This window comes from Rattus norvegicus, chromosome 9, assembly GCF_036323735.1.
Source record: "Rattus norvegicus strain BN/NHsdMcwi chromosome 9, GRCr8, whole genome shotgun sequence".
NCBI classification, from domain to species: Eukaryota; Metazoa; Chordata; class Mammalia; order Rodentia; family Muridae; genus Rattus; species Rattus norvegicus.
In genome coordinates, this window is record NC_086027.1 from 115,919,618 (window position 1) to 115,932,183 (window position 12,566).

Here is a 12,566-nt window from a genome sequence, read left to right on the forward strand (position 1 = left end):
CAGTAGTATCTGAATTGGTCTCCAATGGGCATGGAAACCTGATGTTGTACTATTGGGTGGAAGGAAGTAGGAGCAAAACAAAATAGCCCAAAGCCCCTGCAGGCATAGAGTGAGGCACTCCAGCACAGGCACACTGGCTACAGGATCTGGCTGGGGGGAGGAGGAGAGGAGGCGAGAAGTGATGCAGAACATCCTCTAGGGGCTTTCTGATGGCCTTTTAAGAGGTTTCACTTTAAATCATAGACATTTTGATTATTCAGAGCAGTGTGGAACAAGGATATGAAAGACCTGCCAAACTAAGTGATAGTAAACTGCCAAAAATCAAAGTTTTGCCTCCTGCCATAAATGATATCCGCAATAGAAAAATAAATGCGAGGGAAAACATGCAGATGATCCAAGAGCACACATTACATTCCTGTTTTCTGTGTGTCCTTCACTGACGCAGATGTTCTTCACCCTGTGGTTTGCTTCACAATTTTGAGGACCACAGTTAGTTGGACCATGCTCCCCACCCCAGGTTTGGCACATGCTTCCTCATGATTATATGAGTCCTTGTCATTTCTACGTGACATCAGACATCCCAGAAGCCATGCTAATGACCATGTTGGTTCCCATTGTATCCTGGCAGGTGTATGCATGGCAGACTCTCTCTTCCTGTTAGTGGTAACCTAGTTTCAGGACCAAAGGAGAGTGATCCAAGTTTCTCCACTGTACAACTACTTTATTCCTGGTGCAACACATCCATATCTGTTGGGGAATTACTCCAAGATTATACAAATATTCTATCTCTGACCAAATCTATACTCACTAATTTCTAGCATTCACTGGTATTGATTGGCCTGATCAGTATATGCTTGCTAAGGGCTGATGTTCAAGTACCATGCATCCTCCTGATTTCTCCTTCGCTGACTGATGTTTGCTTTTTCTGCTTTGTCTATCAAGAACTCATGATGACCAATGCCTGTCCAGAAAGATGAAGGACACTTTGTAGGGACAATTACACGGTGGTATGTGGTTTGTGACAGATTATCATTTCGATAGTATATTTGTAATCTTTAAGTTCTGGAAAACCAGAGTTCGACATGGGATGCATGTAGTGTGGTGTAGTGTAGTGTGGTGTGGTGTGGTGTAGTGTAGTGTACTGTGGTGTAGTGTAGTGTACTGTGGTGTAGTGTAGTGTGCTGTAGTGTAGTGTGGTGTAGTGTAGTGTAAGAATATTTACGAGAAGTTGGGAAGGCAGGGAGGTGGAGGCCGCTGTTTGTCCGATCTTTAGAGATAGTAACAAGTCTATAACAAAGGCTGTGCGAGAATTCATTCGGCAACAGAAGGTCAGCTTAGAGCACAGCAGGGATTCCACTATAGAGAAGCATGTTGGGATAGTTATTTCATGTTAGATAAGATTATGACTTGGTGTATTACTGTTTTCTTTTGGAGATTAAGTATGACATGAGATGTCCTGTTGACAAGGGGTGGCTATGTGATGACCAATCTTGGTTGTCATCTTGACCATAACTTAATTAGAAACTTTGACGAGGATGAGGAAAATCAGACCACTTGAATGTGTACATCAGTCTAACAAGGCATGTCTGAACTTGAAGTAGCCATCTGCTTTTGGCCTCATGGTGCTGCCTGCAGATGTGTCTGCAGTGGTTCCAGGATTCTCATAAATGACTTATTCCTATTGACATTCTCTTTAACTGATTTATGTCTGGACTTTAGAGTTCTGTCAAGTCAGTTCTCATTCACTGGCTTGCTTTTCACACTTCCAGAAATACTTGTTGACATAACCCATTGGCTTTTAATCTATTTTCACTGCGACTTTATATTACCATATTAGTTGTGCTTTAATTGAGTTATTATTTTGCTTAAATAGCATTAGATTTATAATGCTGTAGCTGAAAAACTCGCTATTTTTATTGCCTTCCATTTTTCCTTCCTCATCATTCCTTCCATATAAATGCACTTTTGTTAGTTACTTACTGTGAACTAATTAGTGCATTGAACCACATCAAAATCTTAGTGGTTTTTTTTAAAACACATTAAGCACCTTTACTTCTTCCCACAGCACAGTCATGCTGATTCTAATTAGTAATGTGTTGTTGTTGTTGTTGTTGTTGTTGTTGTTGTTGTTGTTTTGTTGTTTTGTTGCAGTTGCAGTTGCTATGGGGCTAGGACTTCTCCAGTTCCTTGGGAATGACCTAATCTGATGGCTGCACATGGTGGCTGGGGGATTTAGTGGCTGACCTCAAAACCGACTTCTTTCTTTGACCTTACCTGCATTAGTTACCACCCAGCTAGAGGACTGTAGCTAACTGCAGTGGAGTCCAGAAATTACTGTTTCTTCCCAGAAGAAAACATCCTAAATCCTTGGCATTCTATGCTATACATATTTTGATTTCTCCCAAATGATTGTATACACATACTCTCAGGAACACCTACACTTCCTTTCCTATCATTGGGGTTTAAGTAGAGCATCCTTTGCAATTAATTAGGCTCTTTCTCTCTTGTTAAGCATTCCTTTAGAAATACCTTTATTGGGGCCATTTTGCTAGCCCAGCAGGTAAAGGACCCTTATGTCAAGCCTGCTGACCTAAGTTCTATCCTAAGAGAAATGATTGCCACACACAGTCTCTTAGACTCTGCTCACATGTGCCTCTAAGCAGCCCCACCCTCTCATGCACCCACGCATATACACAAATAAATTTGTACTAAAAATGTAAATGCCTTTATTAATATTTGGCTGCATTTAGAGGGGAACACAGTGAGAGTAGGTGTTTATTTCTGCATTTAAAAGCTGTAAGTTTAACACTGAAGCTTGTGAATGAATGCTCAATGGAGGCTATTTTCTGAGACCATGACTACAGTTCATGAAACCAAGGGATAGAGACCCTAGAATTGACTCTCCAAGAATAGCTGCAGTGCTCTCACTCTATCTCCAAAATCACCTCTCAAGCAGATATCTAAGATGGTTCAGACATTTGTAAAGCATCCGAAAGATTGTTGGTAGTCAGTAACCCCATCGTGATTTCCCTATAGAGCTAAATTGCAATAGCAAAATTCATGCTAAAAAGAAATGCCTTATTGGGTTTCCAAAATGTACTAATTGCATGTGGCCAGAAGAATGGTTGTATTTGGTAGTAATAAGGTAAATCCTAAATGTGTAGTTCACTGTCATGGGTAGTCAGGGCATAAATTAATTAACTAAAATGATATCAACTGGGCAGACCTTAAGTGTGAAGGACAGCTGGGGCCCGAGGCTTTAACAAGGAACAATACAGTAATGAAGTAAGAGGATGTCAGGTCAGTCATAAAAGAACTCTGAGTGGAACATTATGTAGTTAATGAGAGGGGGAAACAAAGACAGAAACAACTATAGATTTTATTCAAAGTTAAGGAGGGAGAAAGCAAGGATGCGGGTTACCTGACCTGAACCGTTACAATTCATACCAAGCCGACTGCAGGCAAGGCCAGGTACGGTGCTTGCAAAAGTGGTGCAGACTCTTTGGTGATTTCGCTAGATGCCGGGTTGTGCTGGTTTCTTAATTTTTTCTGCATCAATTTCAAATCAGCTCTATTTTGAACAAAACAATTACAAATGAGCTCTCTGAACTGGATGAGGTACACCTGTAATCTGAGCACTCAGAAGACAGGAGGGTAGCTGGAAGTTTGTGGCTAGCCTGAGCTACATAAGGAGATAGTATCTTAAAAAACAAACAGCAACAAAAGAGAAGAAAATTAACAAAGTATCTGTCTTGACAAAAGCCAGAGGAGCAATTCCCCAAATGATAGATCCAGGAGAGATGGGTGACCAGGTAACAGATCTGAGAGCCTGTGACTAGGCTTATTTAGTTACTCTGCCTGAAGGATCCCCCCACCCCCACACACACCTCTTTAATTGTGAGGAGCTGATTATGCATTGGAGGCTTCTGGCATCATTGACACTCTGAATACAAGAGCTTTGTTCTAATGTCTGTTGTTTTAAAGAACAAAGCAAATCTGAAATCTGACTCCTTTTCCAGATTCATTAGCTGAGGCTTTACCGGGAGGAAGTCTTCTGAAATCACATGCTAGCTCGCAATCATATAGGGTCAGCAAGGGATCATTAGTGATCATGTGACCTGTGGTCAATGAATGTCCCCCTCCCCATCTCCCCATCCCTCTCATATAGAGACTTCTGTGGGAGTGCCGCTCTCTGTTCGGAATGGCTTTCCTGTCAGAGTCCTGAATGCTGAGATGAGTGTCAGGCCTCTTTTAGTTCTCCTCAAAATCCAAAACAGGGTGATGAATGAGTATTGTCTGCTGGGCATTTTGGGTAATCCACATCCTTACGATGCTGGGACAAACCATCCAAAGAACTTTTTGTCAGCTTCACGGCACAGCTGACTTTAGGTTTTTTCCAAGTCCTAAGGACCCTAACTCTTGGGAGTCAGAGTCTTGGCTGCCACTTCAGTCTAACAAGTCCTGGCAAAACCACCAGGCCTTGGTGAGTGAACTCATGAAGTAGTCAGCAGGTGCTTGCACACATTGGTATTGGCCCTCTCAGAGGTTTGCTTAAGACTGAAGGAAAATAATATAAACTTCTGATGATACAGGCGACAGTGTTGTTCATAATACATGGGGATTTGTGAAGAATCTTCTGACCTGTGTGTGTGTGTGTGTGTGTGTGTGTGTGTGTGTGTGTGTGTGTGTTTGTGTGTGTGTGTGTCTTCTCAGGTTATCCTGGTCCAGATAAGTTTTCCTGGGCAGACTACCTGCAAGCTACTCAAGCAAAGGCAGTCCCCGCCAAGGCCTTTAACACGGTGAGTTCCTGTGGTGCCCACCCTCACCTCCCTGAAGCAGGTGAGCCCGGCTGCCTCTGCTGCTCTACCTGTTTCTAGTTCTTGAATCCAGGTGATGATTTCATAACCAGCTTGCTTTGCTTTTGCTTAAGGATGCAACATCGCACTTATGGCCTGTTGCTCCTACATGCTAGCATGTAGACATTGATTCCTTATTGGAGTCACAGAGAGGGACATAGAGGTGCTAACCTAAAGGGTCCCATCAGCCACTGCAGGTGGAGAGCTTGAAGCCCATTTTCTCTGGGCCAGCTGAATGGAGAACTCTGATCTTTCTGTATCCTTTTCTCAGGGACTGTTTGGAAAATGATGGTAGCATAATCAAATAGGTGAGACAGTGGATAGAGTCTGGTGAGCACAGATTTATCTCTATATGAGGGCAATGTTTGTTCTAGCCATTAGGCAAATACTGATGTTTATGGTTTGTATTTACACATATTTATTCAGAGTTTAACTAGGTAGAAATTAATTTGTAAAACATTTTACACACAGAAGTGGTACAATTTAGAAATATTGTGTTCTAAATCAGTTTTTTTTTAAATTCCTTCCAAATTCTGACTTTTCCCTCTGACTCTACTTACCTCTTTTTTCCCCTAAGACAGGGTACTTTTGTGTAACCCTGTCTGTCCTGGAACTCTCTATGTAGACCAAGATGGCCTTGAATTCACAGAGATCCATCTGTCTCTGCCTCACAAGTGCTAGGATTAAAAGCTTACCTTAAATCATTCTGGTGACTAGACGAGACTTGAAACAAAACACTGTTTTATTTCTCTAAGAAAAGGCTTAGTGGGTGGGTGTAGGTCCACAGAAGAAGTCCAAAGGGTCCTAAGCTATAGGAGTTTCAAGGCGTCAAAGCTTCAGTAGCAAATGTGCCCAATGTCTGGTAGCTTCTCTTTCTCTCTTGCCTTTTTTCAAACCTTCATTTGATTTTCCTAGAGAAAAAAGAAATATCTAGCTGCAAAAACTTCTAGGCTCTGTCATGGGTTATCTTGGATTCAGCTCAAATATATACATTTGGCATCTACAATGTGGAACAATTACGTTCCTTGTGGAGAACAGCAATCTTAGGGGAGAGAAAGAAACTTCTCAGACACCTAGTTATACAGACACAGCCCATTTAGTAGGCGTAGTGATGCTTTCAAAAGAAAATATGCTTGCATATAAACTGTGCTGGAGTTCAGCAGATCCTGGAGAATGGCTTAATTATTTATAACTCACACATTAATAGAGTTTTATTTTCCTATGGCCACAGCTAGACTTGAGGAACTCAGTGTGATTTTATTTCCCCGTGAAGTCAGCTGAACACTTTTCACGTGAAATGGCTTTTGATGGGAAGCCATCAGCTAAACCTGTGAAACCACTGGAGTGGTCTCTCTTTTGACCGCTACGTTCATAGGACACATGCCACACCCAGTGGGCTCCCCATCCTGTTTCCTTTGCTTGTGTTCTTATCATTTTGGACTCTTGGCCCCAAATATTTTAAAGCTCAAACCTAAAGTCATAGGTGAGTTGATGAAAGGAGGACTTATGGCTTTAAATTACATCAAGGTTAGATTTTTAAGAGAGTTCTTAAGTTGAACTTTTAAGCAGCTTTTCTCCAAGAGTATATTAAAGTTTAAATTTAGAAAACACCGTGTTTATCTTTCTGAGTGACTTGCTACATAAATGGACTGCCTTTTAAGACACGCAGCTCAAATGGCTAGCAAAAGTAGTAAACCATCTTATTTTATACTGATATTGGAAAAAAAATCTAAACGGATAGAGAGACTGTAGTCAAGAACCTTTCAAACCTTGATGTCATCATTGATAAATTCATAACTGAATCCGTCCGTGTGTTACATAGTAATCTCGAAAATGTCCATTTTTTTTCTTTCTACTAATAGAGATTTTCATAGCAGTGATTTGAGAATGCGCATAAAGTCCTATGTGCTCTTAAAACTAAATCCCAATTTTGTTAAAGATCTGTGTATTTGCACCACAACCACGATGTTGGGGCGGTGCAGTGGGCACCTGGCTTGCCGGCTTCATGGCCTGTTGTGCTGTGATGTTGCAGAGGGCTCCACACGGGTTTTTGCCAAACCTGAAGTTGGAAGCTGTGGACAAACGGAACCCCCGGCTAATCCGCGTCGCTACCGTTACAGACGTTGATGACTACAGAGTAAAGGTACAATCTTTACTTATCGTACGGGCTCCCCAACGTTCCTTGCACCTCCCCCTTCTTGTGAAATACTTTATCTTCCTCAGATTTTAATTCTAATGCAGGGTAGTTTTCTACCGGAGAAAAGGTTTTTCTGGGGAGAAAAGCTGATCTGGATCTAGCCTTGCTGACTGTCTTCAGCAAGTAGAGATTAGAAATAGTTTCCTTGAGGCAGGAGGCCATGTAGCTGACAGAAAGGCTACAGGGTGCTGCTTTAAAACCTCCATCTGCTTTCTTCTCTCCTTGCATATCTTACATAGGTATTTTTTAGGTGAAATAGGCAATCTCTGGGTTGAACAGGACCAGGACTGAGGGATCCATAAGGCATTTTTCTCAGACATTCTATAAGTTCTTCCTTAAATTAGAAAAAAAAAGATTTCATCTCCTTTTTGTTGGCATTATCAATTTTTTTTCTTGAAATCATTGTCATAATTTCTATGAGCTTTTGTTTTTCTGCTTTGGATTAGAAAAAAAAAACAAAACAAAAAACAAAAATCAGAATGTATTTTGGTCACGGTAGCCAAAAAGTTAGGGCTGAGTCAAGGGGCTGATAAGCAGATTTCTGTGTTGTCCTCGTGGAAGACTCATCTTTGAAATGAAATTTTTCTAAGATTAAAATCGTTCCGTCCTTTTCACAGAGAGCAGAAAGCATTTGTCAGGGTGGCTTCATTGTGTTTTGTAAGGAATGACAGTTAGAAACAATTCCTCCATTTGAGCACAGTTTGTCTTCACAGTAATGAGACCAGTGAAGTAAACTGATTCAAATAGGCATTATATTAAAAATGTATTTGTTTGGTGCCAGTGTGATACAATTGAAAGGAAGGTTTATTTTATTTGCCTTGTCTTTAATTTGAATAATTCACTCAATACAGTTGCAGGTACATGGGTTCAATGAAATTCAGAGGTGAGTATGGGGCTGTGCCCGTGAGCCCCACACATGGCGGAGTTCTTTGTTCATCTGACAAGTAAAGTAACAAGTGTGTCCAGGGACCAAGTAGCTGCTGTCTCCTATAATACCTTGCAGTCAACAGTGTATCTTAAATTCCATTTTAAGTGTGGTATCTCTGCCTCATTTTTGGCTCATTGTTATTTCCTGGCACTCAGGGTGGCAACACATGCCTTCTCACATTGGCTCTGTGTAGATTCACATTTATAACTGTCATGTTTAGGTACTAGCTTTCATTTTAAATTTATTGCATTTTGGTTTTTAATAACATACAAAATGATCTAGATTGTTATTAAGGGAATATCTTATTGATATTCCTAAGAAATGTATTCTGCCTTCCACTTATTTGCTGCCAGCTTATTACATGAACATCTTGAATTAACCTATTTATTATCTTAAAATATAATTTGAAAAACTTTATCTCCCTGAGTGAGTTCATTATATTTCTCATTTACTATCTCAGCCTTGAGATTTTAAAATCTTTTGAGCATTCAGTATTTAGCTGATCACTGCAAAGCAATATTTCATTTTTCTTGTTATTCTCTGTAATTCATAGAAACTCTCCTTATTGGAGGAAAAAGAATATGAAGTACTTGTGAAAGTATTAAAGCCATAACTACCATCTCTGTGGTCTTTGGGATAATAGAAGGCCTTTAGGATTTTAGAGTTAAATAAGAATATGTTTATGTAAGTGCCTACCTTACATAGCAGCAGTCTTTCAAAACCAGTACCAGTTTTGGAATATATTTTAATGTCTTGAGATCTCACACATAACCTTGGCCAATTGGCAAAATTTTCTCACTGCCTATTTTTGGCAGAGCTTGTCTCTACTCCTTGCCTTCCTTTATCCAGTCCCACAGATGGGTAAGTAGTTATCTTGCTCTTTGAGGTACAGAGGAGATCTGTGAGCTGACCATTTTCTAACAAACTTCAAGAGTCAAGAGTATTAACTCAAAATCCATTCCTCAATGTCACTCCAGAGGAAAGGCATTAAAATGAGAGCTGGTTTCCCCCCCCCCCCTGATCTCTTGTTTACAGAAGCTGAAGGTCTTTGGCTGGTGAGAAACTATTTGAAGCTTTTTGATCTCTTTTCTTGGCAATCCCTACATTCCTCAATCGGTGTGTTGATCTCAGCATTCTGTGATGTTTCTCCTGCAAAGTCTTTGTCTTTCCAATACATTTTTTTAATTACTGGCCCATCATAGTTATTAGTCATGTGAAATGGAGGAGCAGAGGAGGGGAGCGCTGAAGGTAGTTTGGGGTTCTATCAATTGAGTATGTGTAAACTCTTCCCTCATTCTCTGTCCTTTCCTAACTAATTCCCCGTTGGAAATCTGATTCTGCAGAAGGTGTCAAGAAGTGCCAGAGCTTGACCTGGGTTTGACCTTTCGTTCTGACCCGCTCAGCTTTGCAGTTACTTGGGTGGTTTCTCTATTACAGTAGTAAATGAAGGGACCACAGTGGAACGCACCAGCAAAGGCTCCAGGACTGATAGGCGCTGCAATGACAGACAGAGCAAACCACTCGCTGGGGAATGAGAGCATCGTTCTGGACTCTAGGCCCAGCGAACTAGCCAGTGTCCTACCACACCTGTATCCCACAGCAACTCTTTAAAGTTTTTCCGCTCTGCTCTGTGTTTGATGAGGAGAGCTTAAGGAACATCAACATAGTTTCAGAGAGCTAAACTCAGAGCCAACATTTTTTGTGCTTTGTCTTTAGCTAGAAGAAGGGATTAGGCTGGTGGAACCATATCACTGCTTCAGAGATGTGTGGTCTGCAGCCAGATTCAAGGTCACGTCTTTCAGTTCCCTCTGCTCTTAGGCTGTCTGTCTGGCTTTCATTCTAAGACTCCGTTTGGCCAACTGTGTGTCTCCAGGAGGTCAGTGGTGAGGTTTTACTGGCCATGATTGGATATTAAGGTGACACTTTATTCCCCTTATGTTGATGTCTGGACTTATTAATTACCATGGTTACTCTCTAATAAATATTTATGATAGACTCGCTGCTTCCTGTTCAATTTGGAGCCAGCCACTATGTTTGGTAATTATTCTTTTGTTTGGCTGCACACTGCACTCTGCTATATCCGAAAACCCATTACTGTCATCTTATCAGGAAATGCACATTAAACTACAGTAGATGGATGGGTACTTTAAGGAAGTTTAGACTACATTCAGGGGCAAAGAATATTCGTCTATGAGAAAATACAAAGGGGGGATTTAAAACAGAGTAATATTTGATAAATATTTGCCCTGTGGGAACTGAAGCTAAGCTGTGAAATAAATTATAAATGAATTCCAAATAGATGTCTTAGGAAGCTCTCCTGAATCATTAATAAATTGAGCCTCCTCAGCCTTTTCATATTTAATACATTAACTGGACGTATTTGTCGTCTTTCTAAGCGAAATAAAGACACTCTGATCAAGGAAATTTATGGTAAGTTGTCCACTTTCATGACTAGAAATAATTTTGGAACCTAGGTTAGACTAAGGAGTTGAAAACTTTTGCTTCCATGAATCTATAGGTGAATTAGCATAAAGAGATCCACATGTAAGCGAGCAAGCATTCACTTGCTTGACAGTTGCCATGTATATAGCCTCTGGAGTCCTGGTTTCACTGTCAAGGGATCTAGTCCTGCAATAGATCAAAATTTCTTTCCGGGATATATTCCTGGAAACGGTTTTGAGACACGAGGATAGAAGAAGATACTGATTTTTAAAAACAACCGTTCATTGAGTTGCAAACTTATAATTACCGGGCATTATTGTGTCACAGCAGTTGATGACGGTCTTCATTTGGGAAGAAGACTGAGACACTTCTAAAAAGCATTCCGACCAACTAATGAGAAGATCATTTTTAAATCTGGTGAAAGGATAAATCACTGTCAACCATAATGTCCAGAAAAGTTGAAGAAGGTGGAGTGTCACACCTGGAGAAGACACATTAGTGGAAGTGCAGTCATCATCAATAGCCTTTGTTACAGTGCGAAGGATGCTTACCTCAGCAGGAGTCCAGGGCTGCCCTTCACTTCCTGTACAGCTCCTTGCAGCCACCTGTAGTGCGCAGGAAGCAGATGCAGGGAGTTTAAATAACAATGACCTATGGTGCAGGACACAGGTGCCCCGGTTCTGTAGCCCTGGCTTCTAACCTAGGGGCAGCACAGGTTAGAACCCTATGAAGTGCCGGAGAGGGGCTATTTCTTATTTGTGATCCTGTGGTAAACCATGTGTTCAGTGTCCTTGTAGATAACATCCAAAGGGATGGATGTTCCCATCCTCCAACTGGGCTCCACAAAATACTCCCATGTGATAATATATTCCTAAACTTTTTGATAGTGCTACTTTTAGCTTATAGCGTGAGTAAGGACAGATGGCAGCAGGCCCTGTTTGACCTGTGGGCTGTAATCCAGCAGCTCCTGTCTTAATGGAGATCGTGGTGACGGGAACATAAGATGAAGGGGTTGTCATCTTCAGTGTAGGCAGCTCCACGTCCCTGCACCATCTCTTCTGTTTGATCATTGATCCAAATCACACCTTTGTTTTTTTATATTCAATATAGTTTTAACTGTTTTTCGGTAAAAGAAGTTTTAAGGTATGATGTCTGCTATGTCATTAATAACACAGTTGTAAAAAAAAGAAATGCATGTTCCCTGTACAAAACAGTTCTTATACATAATTGGGCTTTCAGCGTAAATACAGCCCCGGCTCCCAAAATGAGGGGCAATTGTTCACACCGTGGGCTCACCTATCAACCAGAACTGTATTCTTACCCACAAATGTAGGGCGAGAGCTACCATCCCAACTTTTACTAAAGTTATTGTACTTAGAACAGAAACAAAGGTCGGACAGCTAAATGCATGACTGCAGTAGAGAGGAACTGTCAAACCTCCCCGGGAGCTCCCTCATGCATCCAGCTCGCCCCGTGTTACCAGCTATCCTGAGAGACCAGGCAAGTGTCTGGCATGACTATTTGGCTGGAGGCTTCATCTGAGTCACAAGGCTAGCTAGACTAGAAATAGAACAGTTCACAGCTTTCTGTGCAGAGCCCTGTCTGGGTAGAAGCTTAAGTGAAACAATGGTGCTGCAGCTCTTCTTCTGGGCTTTTGTGGTCCTCAGAGCATCTCAGGACTGCTACAGATTATGCGCCTGCAAAGCAGACATGTTCCTGCAGGGAAGTGCTTGAAGGTGTTTGTATTGGGGGGGCTAATGGGTGCTTGGATAAGCCAACTTATAAGTCAGACTGTCGCTACCCTATATTGGCCTTTCATTTAAAACTGTGTTTACCCAAAAGGTATGAGACCCTTGACCTGCTGTCAGCACAGCTTTTCACTCCTCACCCACAAGGCCCAGTGTGGGATGACTGCACTCCTTCAGAGCACCCAGAGGGTTTTCTGGACTTAATTTTAGAGGAGACTTACACATTCCCCCTTGTTCTGCTGGGCTTCTAGAAGTGTGATTTCTGTCCAGCTGCTGTTCTGACTTTTTCCATGCCCTCACTAATACTGACACTTAGCTCATTATGCTGAACATCGTCTTTTCTTCTCACATCCTGCTGTGCAGCACACTTTTCTTATGCTGGAGGACAGTCTCTC

General features: G+C 41.4%; 1 protein-coding gene across 4 annotated transcripts in view; it reads left to right on the forward strand.

Annotated features, from left to right (window-relative positions):
- The window catches only part of L3mbtl4 (L3MBTL histone methyl-lysine binding protein 4), a 452,873-nt gene that overhangs the window by 177,898 nt on the left and 262,409 nt on the right, over positions 1–12,566 (forward strand). For all 4 annotated transcript variants that reach the window (XM_039084811.2, XM_039084810.2, XM_063267937.1 and 1 more), the window contains 2 exons: positions 4,714–4,799; positions 6,889–6,999. In XM_039084811.2, coding sequence (XP_038940739.1) covers positions 4,714–4,799; positions 6,889–6,999 — 197 coding nt within the window. The remainder of the gene's footprint in view (positions 1–4,713; positions 4,800–6,888; positions 7,000–12,566) is intronic.